This window comes from Numenius arquata, chromosome 9 (genome assembly GCF_964106895.1).
Source record: "Numenius arquata chromosome 9, bNumArq3.hap1.1, whole genome shotgun sequence".
NCBI lineage: Eukaryota > Metazoa > Chordata > Aves > Charadriiformes > Scolopacidae > Numenius > Numenius arquata.
In genome coordinates, this window is record NC_133584.1 from 60,103,667 (window position 1) to 60,127,488 (window position 23,822).

At 45.6% G+C, this 23,822-nt stretch overlaps 1 protein-coding gene across 2 annotated transcripts in view; it reads right to left on the bottom strand.

The window, feature by feature from the left end:
- Positions 1-239: 239 nt before the first annotated feature.
- The window catches only part of FZD3 (frizzled class receptor 3), a 55,024-nt gene continuing 31,441 nt past the window's right edge, over positions 240-23,822 (bottom strand). For both annotated transcript variants that reach the window (XM_074153031.1, XM_074153032.1), the window contains exons 4-6: positions 3,922-4,070; positions 1,725-1,958; positions 240-453 (exon numbers count right to left, since the gene is read on the bottom strand). In XM_074153031.1, coding sequence (XP_074009132.1) covers positions 240-453; positions 1,725-1,958; positions 3,922-4,070 — 597 coding nt within the window. The remainder of the gene's footprint in view (positions 454-1,724; positions 1,959-3,921; positions 4,071-23,822) is intronic.

Sequence of the window (23,822 nt, forward strand, 5' to 3'; positions counted from 1 at the left end):
GTTATCGAATAAATAATCACCTACAGATAGGTTCCAGAGAGGCAACCGGATTTTTTTACTCAAGAATTCAAGATCGCTGAACACTTCCATGCACAAGACCGTTGGCTTCACCACGAAGAAGCCAGTCTGGGCTTCCGGAGGGGCAAAATCAGCCCCCGCTGAGAGGCGTGATAATATTGAGCGTTACCCCGTCCCCGAGGAAGGGACGGCGCGCCGTGCCGCCACCCGGACTGCTCCTCTCAGGCGCTGGTGCCGTCCTCCTCGATGACGCGGTTCATGCTGGTGCCGTGCGTGATGTGCGTCATGGGGTTGCCGCTGAGATCCCTGATGCTGCTGTGCCGCGACTGCTCGTTAAGCCGATGGGAACTGCTGTGCCTGGAGTGATCCGTCAGTCGGGACATGCTGCCGTGAGGTAGTCTGTCTTCTACGCCTCTGTAGCTGCAGGGGGTGTACCTGATTTATTAAAAAAAAAAAAAAAAAAATAGAGGACAATTATTACCGTCGTTACCGCCGCAGTCAGCAAAGAATGTAAATACATCCCAGCGCCTGTTCACCAGCACGAATCCCCTGCTTCTGGGAAAAAAGGCCTTCTCTGTTGAGCTCCCTCGTTTGGCTTCTACAGCCCCCGGGCAAAGCGTGCCAACTCCTCCTGCAGGTTGGGTGCCACCGCAGCGCTACGTACGCCATCCGTAACTAGTGAGGAAAGTACTCGGTGATAAATTATGTTATAAAACATAACTACCCCTCAGGTTCGAGTGGGGAACTTGTGGCATTGTTCACTTCAGCAGGGCTGGGGCTATTTACGGAAAGAAAAAAAATCCGTTTACACAGAGACCAAAGCAGCCACAGAAATACTAAAATGAATTCGGGAGAGACCTGTTTTCCTGCACACTGGGATGATGTGACACAGATCAGCGCCTTCGCGGGAAAACCTGTGTTGAACACATTCACAGAATCACAGAATGGTTTGGGATGGAAGGGACCTTAAAGACCATCCAGTGCCACCCCCTGCCCTGGGCAGGGACACCTCCCACCAGACCAGGTTGCTCCAAGCCCCCTCCAACCTGGCCTTGAACCCCTCCAGGGATGGGGCAGCCACAGCTTCTCTGGGCAACCTGGGCCAGGCTCTCACCACCCTCACAGCAAAGAACTTCTTCCCCACATCTCATCTCCATCTCCCCTCTTTCAGTGTCAAACCCTTCCCCCTCCTCCTAGGGCTCCCCTCCCTCATCCAGAGTCCCTCCCCAGCTTTCCTGGAGCCCCTTGAGGGACTGGAAGGGGCTCCAAGGTCTCCCCGGAGCCTTCTCTTCTCCAGGCTGAACCCCCCCAACTCTCTCAGCCTGTCCTCCCAGCAGAGGGGCTCCAGCCCTCCCAGCATCTCCGTGGCCTCCTCTGGCCCCGCTCCAGCAGGTCCATGTCTCTCCTGTGCTGAGGCCCCAGAGCTGGAGGCAGCACTGGGGGGGGTCTCCCCAGAGCGGAGCAGAGGGGCAGAATCCCCCCACTCGCTCTATTCACACCCCATAATTCATGAAGACTATCACAGACTCAGAAAAACATGATGGTACTTTTCCCCCTTCCCAATCCAGACACTACCAGGGAGAGGAGACACAATCAGAGAAAGCAAATATTAGCGGAACGTGCAGTTTTAGCGATGCGACGGCCAAACGCCCGGCTGGCAGAGGCTCCTCCCATTTTCCACAAGCCTTTAAAGAGAAGACACCCACCGGCCGTCGCGCGATCGGTGCAGGCTGCCGTGGTAGCTGCTGACTTTGCTGTGGACGCTGCCCGCCTTGCTCCTTTGGTCGTCCAGCATGGCCAGCTGGGTGGAGGAGGCGTGAGTGGAGGTGCCCTGGGTGGAGGTGCCCCTCGATTTTCGGATGATGGGGGTGTTGGGGTCCCTCAGAAGAGACTGAGCGAAGTCTGGCTCCTGCAGCACTTGGCGACTCTCGTTTACAACTCTGAAGAAGACACAATTGGAATCGTTATTCCAATCGCAATTGGAATCGTTAACATCAATGACTGCAATAGAAAAGTGATCACAGTGACAGTGCTGTAACTATTCACAAATGGAAGGGACCTTAAAGATCGTCTAGTCCCGCCCCCTGCCCTGGGCAGGGACACCTCCCACCAGACCAGGTTGCTCCAAGCCCCCTCCAACCTGGCCTTGAACCCCTCCAGGGATGGGGCAGCCACAGCTTCTCTGGGCAACCTGGGCCAGGTTCTCACCACCCTCACAGCAAAGAACTTCTTCCCCACATCTCATCTCCATCTCCCCTCTTTCAGTGTCAAACCCTTCCCCCTCCTCCTAGGGCTCCCCTCCCTCATCAAGAGTCCCTCCCCAGCTTTCCTGGAGCCCCTTGAGGGACTGGGATATCCTTGGGATAGCGCTGTGGCTCAGATTGCCCAGGGAACTGCCTCTCAGGGAACACAGGGAGCTACTTCCTCACTCAAACGAGTATTTGAATTCTGGATAAAAACTGGCAGCAGGAGGAGAACACCAGATGAAACACAACACATCTGATAATGCGCACACAACTGGCCTGTAGCCCTTAGATCAGTGGTTACGGTCCCCCAGCTCCTCTGTTTGCCAAAATCCCTGGCTGGGAAGGGCTGGCAGAGGGGACACCCTTGGCTGCTCTACCATAGCACCATGAAAGGAGGTGCCATCACATCCTCGGAAGTCCTTTTTCCTTTTTTTTTTTTTTTTTAATTTAAAAATCTCTTTTTTGTGGGAAGCCCTTTTCCTCCTCTCCCGTTCTATTATTTTTCCACGTTCCGTCTCCTGGGCCGGCCCAGCTCCTCCTCTTCATCTCTGTGCTCCCAGAGGGTCGCAGGCTCCCTAGGGAGGAAGGGTTTTATCGGCTCTGCCCCTTACTCAAGGAATGCGGCCGGGGAAGGAATCTGGCTCCAGGCAGACACTGCCGTGCGTGGGAGCTGCTCTGCTCTCCCACTGCACCAGGACAGAGGGTGGCACTTCCAGGAGCCACCCAGCTCCTCCCTGAGATAAGCCAGGTCCTGTAAAACCGCTTCCTCCGCCTGCCTTAGCTCCATTCCTGTCCTCTGCCCCCCAAACTGGTACGTCACCTCCGTGTACATCCCAGCTAAACGTATGCACACGCATTAACAGCATATCGAGTTGTTGTTAACCCCGTGCGTATCTTAGTGGGTTGTCTCTGGAATAAAGACAATTTTACTCCAATTGTACAGAGGTAATTTGGCTTTAAGCCCAGCAAAAGGCCGGGTCTGTCGAGGAAGGACAAGTCAAAATCCTGGAGAAGTCCCTTAAAGGCTTCCCGTCTTTGTGCGTCTATTTCGAAACACCTACTTCCAAGGCAACATTTAGGATTATGAAAATAGCCAGCCATAGCTATCGCACAATCGTATAGATTCTCTCGAAATTTATGCCATACCTTAGAATAAATTAATTTCAATCTCCCAGAAGCCGTGAGACATTCTTACTGCCATTCCATCCAGCCGGGCTTTGGCGCTAACGCACGAGGGAAGATCACGAGCAGAGACAACTGGCTTTAACCGCAACCGTGGTGAAAGGAACTGCCATTTCATTCGAGTTTGAAGGTGTGAGCACGTTTATAAATACAAACTTCCAGAGAAGTTGTAATATTCAGCTGAAACCTAATTCTTGTTAAAAAATACTTTGGAAAGAGATGGAGCAATGTCCCTTTGATTCCGGGACCACAGAATAATTATGGAAAAATACATGATAATTCTTCAGGCTTCTTTTTAGTCTTGTCCTTCCTTATTCCATTTTGAACCGCGAGAAATTTCTAAGGAAGCTGTCCCTGTCTGGTCCCATCTTTGTCTCCATGAAAAACTAACCCAGATGCTCTTCCAGGACTACAAGGGGAGAGGAGACGATTTGCCAGAGCTCCACCAGTTCCCCTGTGAGACACCAATACTCACTCTTTTTTCCTGCGCCCGTGGAAGAAGCTGGCCCACTCGAAACAGGTCTTCTTGCTTCCAACCCAGAAGACGGAGGGTATCCCAACGACCAGAGCCATGAGATACTTCATCAGGAAGAGAATCAAATCCGGGCGACTCATCTGCGTGACCTAGGGAGGGAAAAGAAGATGCTACAAAACCATAGTTCCTTACTCCATTTATTAACTCCTTCAAATTAACTGTCTCTGCCTTGAGCCAAAGTAAACATCAAGAGGGTTCCTTTGTCCTGTGGCTCTAGAGAGCAGGGACCGAGGGCGCTGCGCAGCCCAGCGGGGAATAAAACAGAAGACTCAGCTGCCGGGAAGTCCTGGCCTTTTATTTGTATTTCTCCTCCTTTGGCTGTGCCCTGAATAATCGTGAAATATTTTCTAGTCTACCAATTATAAAGACTCGTTTCTTTGATGGAATTAACCTGTATAAACCCGGGTGCTGCATTCGCTGTTGGGAAAAAGTCCATCTGGCCCCAGTTACTCAATGGGATCAACTGCGTTTGAAAAAACTCACCATGACTATTTTTGGAAACATTTTGAAGTGCAAAGGGTTTGTTTGGAAACGGTGCAGAGAAGATGAAAAGACATTATTTCCAGGGAGGTCTCTAAGGAAGTTTTAAAACAAATAAGCATCGGGGGAGTCTCTTGAATTGATAACCCAACTCAAACACTGACCCTTCAAGGAGAGCGAACTTGAAGCACCAACACAAAAGATACCACTGTCTTCTCCTAAGAAGGCCGTAGAGGAGAGGAATTAACTGATTCTGGTGTATTTAAGTGCTCTGTGACACTCTCACACTATGACCACAGAGGGTACTCTAGATCTCCAAAATCCACTGGTCACTAAATGACTCGGGGGGTAGGCAGAGGTTCCCCACTTTTCACCACAGCTGAGGGAGAGTTGGTCAGAAAACCTCAATGAGGGACCAGTCAAAAGACTCAACCAGGGACGACAATAAAACCAGCAACCGGGGAAGACCATAAAACTGCCGAGTCTGCAGGAACAGGTCTGCAAAACACCTTGAAAAATTGTATTACAACAAGGGATGAGGACTCTGAACGGGAACGGCACCATAAAGGAGAAGAAGCCAAGGACCAGGAGAGAATGCGAATGGTCAGGAGATGATGTGAAAGCACAGGAGATGCGATGGGAGGAGCGGAAGGGAGGGAAGGAGATCCCGTCGCTGGGGACTCCTTCCTTGGACAGGCCTGACAGGCCTTTAAGTGGAGCGGATCCAGAGCAGAAGGGTCTCCTGCCCGAGAGGAGCGCGATGAAAAGCAGCAGACGTGAGGCAGAACAAGAACCCCGACAGCGAGGAGAAGACGTCAGCGACCCTCTCATATCGTGACAAGTGACAGCACGAGGCTCCCACTGGAATGGCTTTAGGACGTGCAACGCTAAGGCTGGAAAGGATGTTTTAAAAAAGTGGAAATTCGATTGATCTTCCGCTAAATTCTCCTGATCCCACCCGAAATCCAGCAGGCACGTAACAGGATAACACAGACCCACAGATGGCTCCAGGATTAGTCCGTGGCGGGAGGGTTTGGGGCTGTTTAATCAGGGGAGATGCTGATGAAATTAGGTCTCTTTCCAACAAGCAGTACCTGCAGCAACAGCTTTGGGACCGACGGGGACGCAGCTGGTGAAAACCCTTATATTTTAGAGAGCAGTGGGGATATCTACCGGCCTGTTTCAAAGGGAAGGAAATACCAAACAGGAACCATTTTTTTTACCCCAAACTGAAAATCTGAATTCAATGCAGTCACCGTGTCGAGATGATTTGCTCACGCCCCGTCACTTCCCAGCCACATAACGCTGACGGGCAGCACAGCTTCCACATGGACCAGCGAAAATACAGCCATCACCGTTTCAAAACTTCGGATTATTACACATTTTCGAATAATATCACCGTTGTAGATGGAAAACGAGGAGAATTTAAGTGTCTTGCCCAAAATTACACAGCAATAAACATGACCAAGATTTAGGACCGTTGATTTTGTCTTCAGGAACTAAATGTCCGTCTTTAAATTACATGTAGAAACATAACGAGCATCGTTATAAGATGGTTCTCAGAGATTATCTTGGTATGAAGTAGGATGAAGGCTCTCCCTGTGTCAGTTCTTCCCTCATGGCTGCTCAGTGTGCTTTCCACCAACCTCTGCCCCGGGAAAACCACGGATGCTGAAGGTCTTAGATGACACTATGGACCTTAGGAAGAAGCGCTTGCAGCCATTTAATAGTGCAAGAGGAGTCTGAAGGCTTCCTAGCTGGTTGAGATTCCACTCAAAAAAAGCCCAAACCATTAACAACTACCCAATAAAAAATTATCCAACAAAATTAAGCTCTCAAAAATTAACCTTATTATCTCATTTCATAATGTGCAAATGTGGCATTAAGTGGAATAAATGGTGAAATTCATTGTTCCTTAATGAAGGTAATATTCAGGTAAATTTTTATATTTACATATGACGCTTGTCCGCTTGGGCCAAGTCTCCCCTGGCACAACTACCGCCCCGAAGGGAATTTCATTTTGATGCGTGCATTAAGAATAAAACAACAAGTTCCAGCGCTGAGGCTCCCGGTTGCTCGCTGTGCTACGGGAGAGCTTTATTTTATTGACTGACTCACGTCGCTTTGTGTCGGAGCCAGCAGAAATCAGGTGCTGCGATTTCTACTATCGCCCCCCCCCCCGAATATATTACAGATCCCTACTGCACTAAGTAAATTCTATTACTTCCAGGAAGATATTATAGTAAATCACTCCGTATCAAAACTTCTGGCTCAACGTATTCACGCTGGGTGCTATAAATAATTCCAAGCCAAAAGTTAAAATAAATCCACGCAACAAATATTTTCAGGTGAAAGGGAGAAAATCCTTCTCTTTGGCAAAGCCAGTGATTAAACATCATTACACACATTTGGGGAAAATAAGCCTCTTTGCACAAAGCAGGGAATTCACGCACGTATCGGGCTCCCTGATCGTTAATACTAAAGCGACTGCACCTGTTTTAATCAACATACATCCGTGGATTATGAGACATTTACAATAATTAACGTAGGGAAAATAAAACTCAAAATTACCATTCCAGGCTTATAAAACTGAAAATACCAGGTGTTTAAACCCAAAGCCTCCGAGCCCCTTTCCCAGAAACACAGCACTCGCGTCACTCCAAGCCCAAAACGCTGCCAGTTTCTTTCATGAGGAGAGAGAACGGGCTGCTCAGGTTTTAAAAGCAGTAAAAATACGCAAAAACCGACTGGTGTTCACCCTCCAAACTTCAACCCTTAAACCCTCAAAAGGAGACTTTCACTTTTGCTCTGCCGCCCAGTGATTTAGGAAGAATAAAAAATACAACGTACAACAGTGAATTATTGCAGACTTCGGCGTCGTTAGATACAGTCACAATACACGGAATTAGAATTTGACCTGGAATATCCAAACTTCACACACCGCTTTTCTCAAACGCAAAACAGTCTCCAAAAGCGGCCGCTAACGTGAGCGGCTTCGCCACACGACCACAGCACTGACAGCTCTGGAAAGAAGGCTCCTCACTTATAGTAAATCCTCCCCGACAGCGAGTAGAACGTTGAAACTGTCTCAGTAGCGCTTCTGCTGGTTTAAAAGCATTTTTTTTTATATACCCTGAGCCAGATTACTACTGTCTGTGCCTCCTGCAGAGAAAATCCAGGCAACTGGGGCTTCTGTAACCAGTATGGATGAGCTGAAGCATCAAACCCAGCAATTCCAGCCCTATAGAATCACCGACTGTTTCAGGGAAAACACCATCCTAGAATCATAGAATCATCTAGGTTGGAAGGGACCTTCAAGATCATCTAGTCCAACCATCAACCTAACTCTGACAAAAAAAAAACCCATATCACTAAACCACGTCCCCCAGCACGATGTCAACCCGTCTTTTGAACACCTCCAGGGATGGTGCCTCAACCACTTCCCTGGGCAGCCCATTCCAAGGCTTAATAACCCTTTCAATGTCAAAATTCTTCCTAATATCCAACCTAAACCTCCCCTGGTGCAACTTGAGGCTGTTTCCTCTAGTCCTGTCACCTGGGACTTGGGAGAAGAGACCGACCCCCCTGGCTACACCCTCCTTTCAGGGAGTTGGAGAGAGCGAGAAGGTCTCCCCTCAGCCTCCTTGTCTCCAGGCTGAACACCCCCAGCTCCCTCAGCCGCTCCTCATAAGACTTGTGCTCCAGACCCCTCACCAGCTCCGTGTCCATCTTCTGGTGGTAGATCTATTTGTAGATAGCTGGGCATGGTCATCCCCCCACCTTCTCTGCGAACACCTGTAGTTGACTGCCCCCCTGTGCCCACAGAGGCAGTGACCAGCTTAAGGAAAGATATACCCAATAAGTACATGCTCATGAGAGGACAGATCTTCTCCTCCTTTCCTTCCTCAGCATGCAGTGACTGCGTTAACTGAGAAAAAGAAACTGAAGAAAGCCTCACAAGAACTATTTCAGAAGAGTTTACTGCTTTCCCTTTTCTTGACAAATTCATTGTGCAGGACCCAAACTCTTCCAGAAGCATCCAACTCCGACACATGAAACCTCAATAATTTTCTGGGGGAGAGCTTCGGCAAAAAGCTGCTGCTCTAACGCCGTCCACACTTCTACGATAATCAGCATCTTAATTTTTACAACTTATCTCAGTTGAACGACTAAAAGAGGAGACACAAGACTTCACTAAATCCCAGACTTGCGTAAAACCATACAAGAGACAGTGAAAACTGGACAAGATCCGCAATTTCTAAGAAGATAAAAGACAAGATCCACGATTTCTATTTATCTTCTTGGAGAGATGACGACACAGGGAATAGATAACGCAGCCCTAGACGCTGTAGAAAACTATCCTCCCCTGTCCGTGGAGATTAGAATTTTCTCCTCGTCTCCAGCCCACAGTTCAGCTTCTTGGCAAAAAGCTTTTTGTAACTTTGAGGCAAGAGAGAAGTCACCCCAGTTTGGGGTGTAACAGAAATGAGGAAAACTGGGCAGACTGATTAATCCACAAATGAGCCACTCGGGTCCCTGACGCTGTCCGTGCTTACGGAATAAGGTCGCTCCATGCACTTTTGATCTGGGTTTTTAAAAATTCCGAATATAAACAAATATTTTTGAGCTTAAACAAATGCAAACTTCTTTAAGCGCTAATTGGGTCTCTATAGCTCCTCGAGAGCGAGGACATAGGGAAGCATCTCAAGAAACAGTATGTATTTACTGTTCTAACAGAAATATTTCAACTTTGAGTGAAAAATGGTTGCAATTTTAAAACTCCTAAATCCAAGTGTGGGAATACATAAAATCTGGAAACGGAGAGTTAGCAGTAACAGGAAGAATTGTATTCTGGATAAAATCTCTCTGCAGTAAGAAGTTCTGGATGAAAACGTTACAGTCCTTTTACAAGAACAACCACAAAATGCCAAATCACATCAATGGCACTGTTTGCTACAAACACCAGAGTTTATTTCAGAAACATTCCCCCAAATCCAAACTATTGACATGAGTGAAAGGAGGAAAAGGAACTGAAATGCAGTTACTAAGCATTTAAAATGTATTTTCATCTCCTCTTTCTCTATAAAACCCTTCCCAGCCGCTGAGCTCCACGTAACAAACTGCACAGAGCAAATCCCATAAAAACAAGGAGTAAAACTCACTAACGGGAACTCTCCGTGCAGCATCTCCTCCTCCAGAACTGCAACGCAAGCGAAGGGCTGCTAATTGTTATTATGTTGTAATTTACTCAGGGGATAGACTGTTAAATATCGCAGAATGATATGGGGTTGGAAGGGACCTCTGGAGATCATCTCCTCCAACCCCCTGCCAGAGCAGGTCCACCCAGAGCAGGTCCCACAGGAACGTGTCCAGGCGGGGTTTGAATGTCTCCAGAGATGGAGACTCCACCACCTCTCTGGGCAGCCTCTTCCAGGGCTCTGCCACCCTCACAGGAAAGAAGTTCCTCCTCATGTTGAGATGGAACTTCTTATGTTCAAGTTTGTGCCCGTTCCCTCTTGTCCTGTCCCTGGGCACCACTGAGACAAGACTGGCCCCATCCTCCTGACACCCACCCTTGAAGTATTTATAGGTGTTGATCAGATCCCCCCTCAGCCTTCTTTTCTCCAGACTAAACAGACCCAGGTCCATCATCCTTTCCTCAGCAGAGAGATGCTCCAGGCCCTTCATCATTCGGCTATAAAATATCAGCTCTCAAATATTAGTCCTGTTTTGGCTCAGATGGGGGGGCGTGAATCCCCGTAGAAAAGCCACCCCTTTAATATCAGAGACCGAGCTCCGCTGCAGAGGCAGCCAATGAGGAAAAAAAAAAACAACCCTCTTAAAAGGAATACGACGATTTAGGCCTGCGACACTCACGTTATCAGCTGAAACAGTAACCAGGGACATCTACTAAGTCATGTAATTCAGTCGTTTCTTCTGTTTCCCACTTGGCACCATCACCAGAGCCTTCTTTGTGTGCGTTAACCTCAGCGCTCCCCGCTTTATCATCTACCAAAGGCTTTCAAAACACCTCTTAGATATTGGCAAGCCACCGACTCAGCTCTGGAGACACTGCAGATCTCCTCCGGGCCTCAAAAAACTGGGATAACACTTTTATTTCTAGATAAAAGCCCGTCTGACAAGCTCTGGTCTGCTCTGAACATCAGGAGCTGCCTCTCCAGGAGGGCAGTCAGTGCCAAGGAACAGCAGAAGGCAGCCAGCGGCGACGTCCTTCAAGATGAGAACCTCTCCCAGAAGAAAGGTAACACTGGAGGTGATTCTCCATTTTCCTTCATACCCGATCACTTTCCCGGAGACACAAGAGGGGTTCGTGCACTCCGGCAACACGAGAACGTGGCAATTTAGCAAAAGCCAGCAGGAATCGGTGAGCGCCGTTCTCGAGTGATGGCCCGTTTGTCGCACGTTGAGCTGGACCTGCTGCAGGGGCAGCCACAGATGAAGACGGGGTTGGAAAGCCTTGAGACAGACATGGATCTAAGTCCCTGAACCCAATTTGTCTGGCTGAGACAGCTGAGGAGGAAATCCAGGCAAGGAGATGCAGAGGCAGGGGTTTTGGCTGTGCACGCTACACCCCGCTCCATTTTGTCCGGACACGTCTCGCGAGCAGCACGGGCACCGACGTTCCACCCAGCGGAGACCAAGGAACAAGTTCTGTCAGATCCGAAGATGGCACATACGATAGCCAGATTTCTCCAGCCCGATTTTCTTCCCCTCCCATCCGCTGGGCTGGCGCAGCTGGGCAGGAACGGACCGTCCCCCAGAAACGGGCTCTCCATCGCGAATGCGAAGAGGCAGGAGCTCCAAGGCGTCGTTTCCCCTCCCGAAACACACAGTGTGGCAGGTGTTCAGAAAGGAGGTTAAAACACCAATTTCCGCATTCCTCCAGGGAAAAACAAAGCTTCTTTGGAGGCCCACCGTTAATTTAAGATGCTTATATAACTAATTTCTGAATATTTTCCCCTTCTGCCCCTGAACGATCAATCACGGCTGCTTTTTAGCGACAGAGACCGGTGGCCTCTTCCCACCAAGATGTGCGAAATGGCAAATTAACGAGCTCGCCGCCTATGGGAAGCGAAAGCCCAAACACAACACCTGGCCCCCTCCTCTGGGGCACGCTTCCACAATAACGCCGATCCTTTGATATTTCCCTAAGGATAAAAAAAAGCAATGAAATTCAAATTAAGCCATCCTTTTGTTGAAAATGGGGGAAGCGGGGGGGGGGGGGGGAGGGGAAGACCAAAGGGAATCTGAATTTACTGAATTTCACTGAATTTCACTGAATTTTTTTTAGAGTTGGAAGGGACCATATAGATCATCTAGTCCAACTCCCCTGCTGAAGCAGGATTGCTTAGAGAATGCTACCCAATCTCATCCAACAGTCTCACATTCCGAACCATTTCCATCACTGTCGCCGCTTTGAGATTCAGAATATTGTCCTCACACTGCTCATTTCCCAGTTTACCGGAGTAGCCTTTTGTCACTGTAAAATAAGATGATTTTCTCAGGTTATTTAAAGCTTGCTTGTTTTACTCTTATCCAACAAGTAAATCCATCCCGTCATTCCGTCACGGGAGAACACGGAGGCTCTTTCTTTCTGGCTCTGGATCGCACCCTCCTCAGCCGCAGGAGCATGAAAGCACCGTGCGTTAACTTTGCCCATTGGCTCACATTAAAACAATTAAACTGTTAAAACAATTATAAAAAAGCATTACTAACTATTCTCCAGACTGGCTTAATAACTACCGAGTTGCTACATACCCAGGGGTGGAAAGGAAAGCAGAGTGATCAGCCCGTGCAAGAGCTGGGCCAGTAACAGGTAGCTTCGAAACCGAACCCAAGCTCAAATAAATAAATAAGATGCTGTAATAAAAGCTTGTAAAATTAACACCTTAATGGGATACAGGCTATTCTGAAGGTAACTTATTCACCACGGACGTTAAGTGTTAGTCCAGGCACTGCAGATCCATCCCACCACACTGAACTCATCTACAACACATTTTTTTTTCAAGAATTTAATCTGTGTAAGTGCCTAAAAAAATACATCCTTATGGAAACCGCCTCTACAGAACATTTAAAACACAATGCTGTATATTTTAGAAGAATTTCTCTTGAGTTTCTCTGGCAGGTTATGGGAAATAAATACACGGGAAATAAATATTTGGGAAAGAAATCCTTTGGTCCATAGAAGAACAGCAACAATTTTCACCAGAAGTTGCCTGCCTTGTGCCGGGGTCTAATCATCTACTGGAGAAACAGCTTGAATAAAGAACGAGAGAGAAGAGAGTGGCCTCTCACGAGGTAACGCTGAAGGGTTTCCTCATCCATCTCCTCCTTGAAAAGGGATCCCAGAGGACAACTAAAAAGGTCTCGACTCCTGACTGGAGTCTAATAACTCGCCTCCGACCCCTGTGCCCTTCAGGCCCCGCCGTTAGTCAGGGCGTCAGGAACCAGCCGTCGTCAACAAGGTTGATGCTCTTGCATCCATGGGATGGGAACACAGAGGACTCCGGCTTCGGAAATAGTCTCACAGGGATCTCACAACAATCCTGGGACAGGCTGATTCTGCAGCTTCAGGAAACTACTTCTGGGAGAACAGCCCGTTTATCAAGGGCAAGCTGGATCTCAATTAAGCCATCAGGGCGGTTGGTAGTTTGTGGGTTTATCTTGGAATGGCAGACAGCGTTCAATCACAGCAACTCATTTTTTAAGTGCTAGCCAGGGTTTGTAATTAGAGAGATTGCCCAAGCACCTGACTTCTGTTTCACCACTATGAGGAACTGGTACCACGAGTCTCCCAGCGCTAACGCCGGGCATTAAGCATGGGAAAGCAGGACCCATGAGAGACATGGATCTCTCTCTCCTTTTCCTGTAGCCATGCACGAGCTGAAGTGGGGTGTCCTCTGCAGAGAGGAAAAAGCAAACGGCTCGTGCCATACACTTCACAGCTTAACTCTCCTCTTGCCATTGGAATCAAAGAATCCCATCACAATTCCTGACCATATTCCTCTCTTCTAGCCCCTCTCCCGACTGCCCCCTTTGGCTGAGCCGGAGCTGTCTGACAGAACAGGTCCAAGGACCCATAAACTCTTTTTTTCCCCTTAGATCAGTGATTAAAATGACAAAGTCTCACTCAACTCAAGGCACAACTCGCCCAAAAGGTGTTTTACACAGAGGATGAAGCAAACCCCATCTACTACCATTTCTCCTACTTAAATTACTGCTTATCAAAAAGAGAATGTCACATAATTGTCCTTACCCCCGTTGTGGAACCAGACGGCGTTTCTGTCCTACTCTGTCCTGTCTTTGTGCAAACAGGGATTGCGGTTGGCACGGGCTAAAATGGGTCGATAAACAGCTGAAACAATGTTCTATCAGGAAACACTTCTTTACTGGCGCCCATCGCCTGATACACCTTGCACAGAGATTAAGACAAGATTAAAGAGATGCCTACCTGAATTACTGGTAAATCGGGCAAATTTGGGATACCGAGGGGTCACTGCAGTAGGTTGCATTTGGCAGATTTGTCCTATGACCACAGAGAGCCAGAAGCTCCCTGTTGCCATTCAGAAAAAAACAGCATTTTTTTCTTCAAATATTAGGACTTCATTGGGAATGAAACAGTAATTCAGGGAAAAAACCCGCCAACGAATCAGAAAATCTGATTCCTGTCAACCCTGCGGCTAAAAATATGCTTGGACTAAAGTCTTTGCAGCCTTAATATCTATTTTGGCAGTAGACATTCTTTCTAGAATGTATTGAATTCTTGCAAGACAAAATTTAGCAAGCTCACTACGACCCAAGCGTGGAATATATCCCCATTAATAAACTCCCACTACTTGAATGAAGACACTCGGCATTAAGAACACAGAGCAAAAGAAACATCCTCACTCAAGCCGAGCCTCCCACGGCTGCAGCCAGCAACGGCACACAATTACCCAGTCATCCAGCTTTAGCCCCAAATCATGAGTTCCCCCCCCTCAATTCATCTAATTTCCACGTGAAGTTTATTTACGGCCACGCTATCATTCTGCCAGCGCTGCTGTTTGACTTTAACAGCTCTTTTTTAATGCCCTTTATGGATTTCAGAACCTTATTCCTGGCCTCCTTACGCTACTTTTCATTTATTTTTGTTTTCTTCTTGTAGGCTTTTTTTGATCCAACACAAGGCAATCAGTCACATAAAGCCGTAGAGAAAAAACGAGTAGTTGCACAGGAGATGATATTTGTTCCAATACTGGTTGGGAAGGAGTAATTACCGCTCCGTGAAACGGCTGGAGATGAAGTCATAGGAAACAGATTAGTGTAATTTTGTAAAGATGCAAATAACAGCCAAGGCACAGCTTAACGCACAAGTACAGAACTTAGGGGGGAGGAAACAAATAGCTGTTTTAGCAAACATGGTATTTATGAAATATTTCTTATTCTCCCCAGACAGAAATACTATGTTCATTAGTCTCAAGGTCGTCTTTTTCAAGTTATAGCATGAATAGAATGATCTTAATGATCATTTACGTTATTTGATTTTTAAAAATCGGTTCAACTGAATCTTTGAAAAAATAATTTGGTGTCAGGGTTATTGCATTAATTGAGAACATTTCACAGTGCAATACTGAACGCTGTAATAGCGTGAGGGTGACTGAACAGTGGAAGAGGTTGCAGAGAGGCTGTGGGGTCTCCGTCACAGAGATATTTGGCTGCTGTAGGTGACCCTGCTTTGAGCAAGGGCTTGACTAGACCATCTCCACAGGTCCCTGCCACCCTCAGCTATTCCCAAATAAACACAAAAGTCCAATATACTCAAATATAACAACATTTCCACACTTCCACTATTTCCACACTTCCACTATTTCCACTTAAAACTCCTCCGAGTTCTCTCTGAAAGAGCTGCTTCAGGACTAGAGATGAAAGTATTTTTATATATTAAACTCAAGCTCTTAAACCTATACAATAATGTATTTTTAGAAAGACAAGTCCCGAATTTCAAACCCGAGGAGTAACGAACAGAGTCTGCTCAAAGCACTCTAACTCTCATCACAGCTCATCAGTTCTGATATCGCTTATCGGTTTTGATATCACCAGTTTATGATACCGCTTATTGCTTTTATGTTCAGCCTTTGACTCTTTCGTGGTGAAAATGAGAAATAGTCTCTTTCTCCACCATAACAGATACTTTAGCATAATTCAGCATTAAAGACTATATATAATGACTTCAGAAACTCAAAATACATAAATTAAACACAAGTAAAAACATATCTGTATTACTAAGAATATAAACTGTTAAACACAGGGATAACAAGGCTCTTTAGAGAACTCAAATATAGTCTTTTATTTAATGAAAGCATTCTTATTTATTTATTTAAAAAAACCCCAGTGTTTTATGTTCCTCAATTGAATTTTGAAGCTGCGCCCGATTCGTGAGTGGGCTCAGCTCACGTGGAAACCAAACTTTCCTGCGTGTTGGGAGGAGATACCGTACTCTCCCTCTGCATTTACTTTTCCAGGAAACAGAACAATTCTCTGCTAGGAAACAAGAACTAGTAGAAGGATGATGCTGGGGAGCACTGTTTGGTCATACGAATAATGCCAAAGAAAAGTCAAACATGAAATTTTCATGCTCTATAGCCCAGCCATGTCTAAGTTAAGTGGATCTTTACCAAGATCAAGGCACACAGAGAACACGTCCGAGATCTGGACCAGTCTTATGGGTGAGCTCAGCTCATACATCTCATTATATTCCATCATTAGAATAAAGCTGTTATTTTTAAGTATAATTTTTACTTAATAATACTGATTTCAGGTCTAGAAACTATTTTTTTTTTTAATGGAGAGAGTGAACACCTTTTTATATTTGTGTATTTACAGCCTGTATTCGGAACTGCATTATGTTACACCACAGAATGATATGGTGTTGGAAGGGACCTCTGGAGATCATCCAGTCCAACCCCCTGCCAGAGCAGGGTCACCCAGAGCAGGTCCCACAGGAACGTGTCCAGGTGGGTTTGGAATGTTTCCAGAGAAGAAGACTCCACGACCTCTCCGGGCAGCCTCTTCCAGGGCTCTGCCACCCTCACAGGAAAGAAGTTCCTCCTCGTGTTTAGATGGAACTTCTTATGCTCAAGTTTGTTCCCATTACCTCTTGCATTGATGAGATTGCCCCCCTAGGCTTCTCCAGACTAAAAAGACCCAAGTCCCTCAGCCTTTCCTCCTAAGAGAGATGTTCTAGTCCTCTAATCATCTTTGTGGCCCCAACTGGACTCTCTCCAGCAGTTCCCTGTCCTTCTTGAACTGGGGAGCCCAGAACTGGACCCAGTGCTCCAGATGGGGCCTCCCCAGGGCAGAGCAGAGGGGCAGGATGACCTCCCTCCACCTGCTGGTCACACTCTTCTTGATGCCCCCCAGGATGCCATTGGCCTTCTTGGCCACGAAGGCACATTGCTGGCTCATGGGCATCCTGGTTTACCACTAGGTAAACCTCTCGAAACACTCCCCGGGAGAGCTGGTTGCCCACGTCATACGCGGTGGCGTTAGAGAGACGGTGACAGCAATCACAATTTCCTGAAAAGCCAAAGTTCTCAGAAGAAAATCTCTTGTCAGCAGAATAACTGTCAGAGCTGCTCAGTCCCGAGAGCAATGATATTTGGCTGTAAGTACCCTGCCAGGACTGAAGTTTTAAAAATTTGGTGAAAATACTAACAATACTCTGGAATGACTAGGAATAAATTGCCCAGAAGTGCAGTATTCCCCAAATTGATTGTACCTCGTGTTTCTGGGCTGACAGGACAAGTCATTCCATAGTCAAGCAACACATACAGAGAGCACAACAAAAGTCATCTTACTGAAATTCCCTGGGATGCAGAATATTCGGACTCACAAACATCGAGGTTCAGCACTGGCAGAGATTTTGGCAGAGATCTACACTCAAGACCCCATTAAAGATTTTCTCTTTGCAGGCTGGTCTACAGCTATTTTGACACGACTGTCCGACATCTCAAAGCGACTCTGAAACCCAGTGAAAGACTCATAATCATTCACGGATATATCGTTATTCAGAATTTTCAAATGCAAATTATAGGCAATTTCCTTTCATTTATTAAAATTAAAAGTTGAATCTCTTTTTTAGGTGACTGATTTCCTAACACACGTACTGCAACATTCAGTTCTGACATCGAAGAGTGACTGGTCCTTCAAAACCAGAGAAATCAGACCTCCTCACTTAATTTTTGTTGCCATTTTAATAGCAATTAAAAGAAGCAGCGGAAAAAGAGCTTCCTTAATAATCAGAATTAAAGGCTGTTCTAGATATAAAGCACGCTTATTAAAAAGAGAACTGAATGAAACCAAGAACTCAGAAATAGCAAGATCTGACCTCCTTTGGCAAGTCACCCTCAGCAAAATACTGAATAATGAGAAAGAAAAAGAAAAGAAAAAGAAAAAGGTGACCTTGAGGAGTCACAGTTGGGTACAAGTACAAATCAACCCGCCTGAAGATAATGGTTGAGAAATCAGCATTTCCCTTTGTCTCTAGCTCAGTCAATCCAATTAAAAAAAACCAGCCAGAAATGAGTCATGTGAATTAAATGATTGCTTTCACTCAATATGTTAATTGACTGGAAATTGCATACGTGCCAAGGTGAGATAAGAGAATACACTGCATCCTGCGAGGGATTTATCACAGCCCTGGACGTGTGAGGAGGAGACAGGACTGATATTACTAACGCTGAAAAGGAGAATTCTGAGAAATCAGCTTGAGTATATTCTTTTCCTTCGATACATTCTTTTTTCTTCAATATATTCTTTTTCTAAGTATCTAAAGCAGGAGAAATTAACTGAGTCACTGCTAGGAAACACTGCAACGCTGTGATTGTTGTTGTTCTGAGCTGGTACGACTTGGGTTCCTGAAACAATCCTAACTCGTAATTCAGATTTGCTCAGTCTCTTCTGAATAAACAGCAATATGGAAAACAGGAAGCAATATGGAAAAAAGGAACTAGATGATCTTTAAGGTCCCTTCCAATTCTAACCATTCCATGAAATATGCTTTTATCTTAAATTTATCTCAACCTTTTTTTTTTTTTTTTTTTTTCCAGGACAGAATAATTACATTCAACAAGAAACAATTCCTTAGGGCAGATTTAAGCAAATCCATTACCTCTTCTAAAGAGGAATTCTAAACAATAACTAATGAAAAAGAGGGGGGGGGGGGGGGGAGGCAAAAATCTAGATTTATAGACATCTCTAAACATATTCTCTTTCTGCCTGTGCCACACACAAACAGCGCTGAGACATTTCCTAACAAAGCCTCTTTTCTGCATCCAGCTTAGCGCGCTCCCCCGCACGAAGCCCCGCTGTAACACAGATGGCAAAACAGCTGAGACGTTTTCTATTTAAAAAGATAGTGGCAACACCCCTGAGCAGTGGAGAAAACGGCAAAAAAAAATAAATAAATAGGAAAACACCATATATTGCAGGCAATAAACACAGGGAAACTCCATCCCAACTTAATTAAGATGCAGATTCTAAGTCTCAACAGTTACTTCGTGCCACTGTTTTTGGGTAAGATGTTTGCAAGCCCCATCTTTTCTTCTCTTTGCTCTGCGCGGGCAATTGTTCTAAAGCACTTGGGCATGAAAATAAAGCCCGTGCCAACGGGGGTTCCCCTTCACCCCTAACACAGCCATGGGAAAAGACACTCTGCTGCAAGAGCAGTTCTTAAGCGCACGCAAAGCAGCTTTGCCCATCACGAAATCTGAAATCTCTGCAGGAAATTCAAATGTCTATCAAGAATTTGTGGGGGGAAATACTGTAAAAACCAAATACAAATACGATTTATACAGCAAGGTTTGTTTTTTTTTTTCTTTGATTTTCTTCTCTTTGCGGAGAGATGGGGGAGAAATGAAGAGACGTAGCTGCAAAACCCGAGCTGGAATTCAGCTTGTCTCAGTGGTTTGTCTTTTTTTTTTTTGCTTCTGCCCAGTTTTATTTAAAAGTAGGCACCGTGAGATATAATACTCAGCAGAGGGAAGGAACAGCCGAGCAGACGACTAAAAACTCCCATTCTCCTGGCTCTCAGCCTACCATCGCTCTACCACCATCATCGCTTTTCAGTTGGCACCTGATCATAAAAAAAAAAAGAGCTTCCCTGGGTTCCTTTACTTTCTGCCCCAACAAACAGGGACAGGAACATTCCGGAAAGCTGAGACCAGCTTTCCGGGATGTTCCTGTCCTGAAAGTAAAGGAAGAACATAATCAAGTGAGAAAGAAACACTCTGGAAAATGTTACCCCTACCCCCGTTACGTGGGCAACCTTTCAAAAGGCTGCAAACCAAACAAAGCCATTTCTAGTCGTTAGTGATGCAAAGCAGTCTGAAATGAAGAGATTTTTATCGCAACAGTCTTAATGTTGAGACATCTAAAGCCATCTTGAAAATTAACGGTAAAAAAAATTAACCGTGATTAGATCAAAAAGTGCATTTGTGAAAATGGGAAAGAAGAGAACTGACAAATCCTTGAGCCAAAATTACCAGCAGGTGAGAGAGATTAATCCTAATACTAAAATCAACTCCTCCAATGTTAGTTGTCAAATAATGCATTAAAATAATCTGTAAAGCAGTACAATTTCAGTATTAACAGAAATATATTAGCAAGCTTGTACTTTGTTTTCCTTTGTGCCTGTAGTGGATACATCTAACTGCCACTGAGAGACAAGAGGTACCATTAACAAAACATTCTTTCCATTGATGCTTTCCGTATCTCAGGCAACCACAATTAATCCTCTCTTCTCTCTCCGACACCAGAAACGGAGAGAAATGAGTGGGTGAGAACTCCCATCTCCAGTAAAAACCCATTTGACGTTATTACACAGCAAATCCGGGGCCTCGGCTCGGAGGGAAATATGTAGAGAGGAGAGGGACAGAACATTGGCCGGATCGACTGTCTTATTTTTGTTGCCGACAGAAATGATACTCGGTATTACGACATCTTACAACATTGCTCTTCATAATTAACTCCTTAAAAAGAGAACTCAGCTGGTTAAAACGACATTTCATTTGCAAAAATAGTTGCGTTGTGCACGTTGTTCTTGCAGAACGAGTCTTCTCCATCAGTAGCTGAAACACGTTTATATGATGCTCAGCAAAGGGAAATGACCTGTGCGTGGGATTGCCAAGTGCAGGCCTGCGTCCCTCCAGGTACTGCAGTCTTAGGTGCTTACTTAACATGCTCATAAATGAGCAAAAAAAAAACCCATGTCACCAAGTTTTCTTTCTGGAATAGTTGCTATTCAAGCCAAGACCGGTCAGGATCTAGAAAGTGTGTTTAAAAGGTGTTGAGGCATCTTCTGATTTTTGAAGGAGACCGACTGCAAAAATACCCCCAACCTCTCCTACCCCTCCCCCCCCACAAAAATTTCCCCAGAATTTTGTAGCAAAAATCCTAACACAAAAATACCCAGTAAGAGCAAATGTGACCTCTTCAAACAGATAAATAAATTAAGTCGGTACAATTTTCAGTGAAATTCAATTTTTCAGTGAAATTCAATTTTTCAGTGAAATTCATCCAAATGTCCAATGAATCGCTATAAAAATGCCCATTTCTCTGCTTCAGCTAGAAAAGGAGGCTGGGATGCCTGGCTGGGATGGGGACTCTTAGCAAGAGAGCACTCAGGTCTTTTCATCCACTGAAGCCACATGAGTAGGAAAATTACGAAGATTAGATCACAAGCAACGATAATTCATACTGCTTAGTCTTTGGAACAGTTTATTTTTCTTTTTTTTTCTCTTTACTATCTAAATTAGCTGTCTCTCATCAGCAGTGCCCAGCCTAGCCCTGAAGCGTTCGTGAAAACCCTGAAGAGTCTATTTACACTTGGATTTAAGAGAAATGAATCCTAACTCAGGACCTTCTTCACTTCGCAGGAAATCTGATTTTGTGGTTCAGCCCAATAATCCTCCCCACCCCTAAACCACCTTACTCGGTTCAATTATGGGACTAAAAACAGTGGTAAAAGCTTTTACCACCATACTCTGCCATCCTAAGAAAGCAGACACGTTTCCTTATCTTGGGAAGATGACAATTACCACTTCCTTCCACCTTGGAATGTTTCTGGCTTGATGCAGCCCCTTCCTTACCTCCGGGCTGGAAAAGCTGTATTGACCATTTGAACTCCTATTTTTCAGAAGAGAAACGTACACCACAACCAGCTTTGGAGACAGACCTTGCTGAGTATCTCTTTCACTCCGTAGCCAGATTCATCCCACTTTTAAGACATATTTTCACAGACTGGGGCAGGTCACTGTGTCCCAGTTTGATTGCCTTGGTAATTTCCAAGAGGAACAAAACTCTGACCCTCTCCTTGTAAAGACCAAAACACGGTGGTGCCTGAAGGACAAGAAAATGTCACAGCAGCTAAATGCACTTCAAACTTTGTTTTTTCCCCCCTGTTACCCTACTTTATACCTTACATCAGATATATCTGAGGTTAGATGTCTGATAGAAAGGAATTTCTAGCTTCTACGGCAACAGGAATTCAAACCCCAACTAGACACGGTGCTGGGCTGACCCTGCCTGAGCAGAGGGGTCGGACTAGATGATTTCCAGAGGTCCCTTCAGCCTGAGGGATTCTGTGGAGTGAGTGGTCAAAACCTCCTCCCAGTCCATCACCTCAGCTGAATCGGTTCCCACGGCACAACAGGCTCCATCAAGGTAGAAATTGCAAAGCAAGAGAGGAAAGAGACAAAACTGTCAAAGTTAACCATTGGGTCAGGGCTGTGGACTAAAAAGCCAAGCCAGGACCAAGACCTCGATGAATAGCCACGCCGAACAGCATTAGGAGCACGCAATCTTATTTCCCCCCAAACATCCCTCCTTGAACCCAACACGACAAAATGAGAGCTCTCTGCTCCAAGGCTCTGCCCTCTGAACGAGGACACGGTGCTGGTAGAACCATCACTGTTACACGGTGCTGGTAGAACCATCACTGTTACACACAGAAGCGGGAGGAGGAGCAGAAAAGGATGGATTTTCAATCACAGCAAAAGAGATGACTAAAGGCGATTATTTTATGATTGGATTGTGTCACACTTCCCTGCTTTTTTCCCCACTTCATTTCTGCATTTTTACCTTGATGTGAAATTGCACTATATTCTCATAAAGAAGATTATATAGGAGATAAAAGCCTGACCTGAAGAACGTGTAATGCACACAACTCACTTAAAATGCTACGTTTATCATGGGGATACCAGGTTCTATAGCGAGTGAAAATTCATTTCATTTTCCACTGCATGAACTCCTCTTGCACAAAAACTTTAATTCTTTTTTTTTTTTTTTTGAGGCCATGAATTCCCTTTTTAAGGCAGTGACTGAAAAGTGGGATAGCAACATAAAATTCAGCTCCTCATTTGAGTATTACTGTGCTGAAAGTAGATTACAAAGGCGCCCTTTCGCCCTCCAGAAAAACAAAAATGTCCCGATCTCGGTGAAAATGGAGGGGGGTGGGTGAAGACATTTTTAGGCCACTGTGAGCAGGTATTTCAGAGCGAAATAATACTGACTGGAAACAGGTTACGTCCCTGCAATGACTCCACATAGCATCAGAAACAATAAAAATAATTATTTGTGATAACACCTCAGTCAATTTGCCATTATTCATACTGAAAGAAGCATGTTCTAATACAGCAACCTTGATATTTTTAACTAAATGAAAAGAGTTTTGTCCAGGTTGACACAAAACACAACTCCCTGAGTTGCCTGTTTAAGTTGACATCCACAAACCCAAGGCATTTCCCCTGCGGGGGAGGAAAGCACAACTAAATTTCTTAATCATAGCAGATTTGTTGTATATACTGTAAATAAACCTCACCTCTCAATATAGTAGGGCTTTTTCTTACTAAAAGAGACTCAAGGAAATAATATTCCCTCAGCTTTTGACAGCACATCTCAGAGCTCACGTGAACCTTCACAGCCGTGATCCGAGAGGGGTGATGTTGCCCGTTTTACCCACTTTTGTGGCCCAGGCAACAGCTTAAAGCTCCTGCCTGAACAGCAGCAGCCCGTGATGCTACAGAAAACTGAGGATGGGGATGTGCTCATTGGGAGAACGTTTGTCGGCTCACAAACTCTTCCCCTCCTTCCTACTCTCTCCCAGAAACTTGGAGCGCCGAGGAAAACCGAGGGCAAGGTAAGGTAACACGAGCTGCTTTTTGCCCTGCGCTTACCCCTCAAAGAGAGGGAATCACCAGGATATTGATTTCCTGCCTTTGTGGCAAAAAAAAAAAAGTTCTTATTTCACAAGGAAAGCAACAGATGCCTCCCAGATCTGACAACCCACCGTAAAAATACGTAGC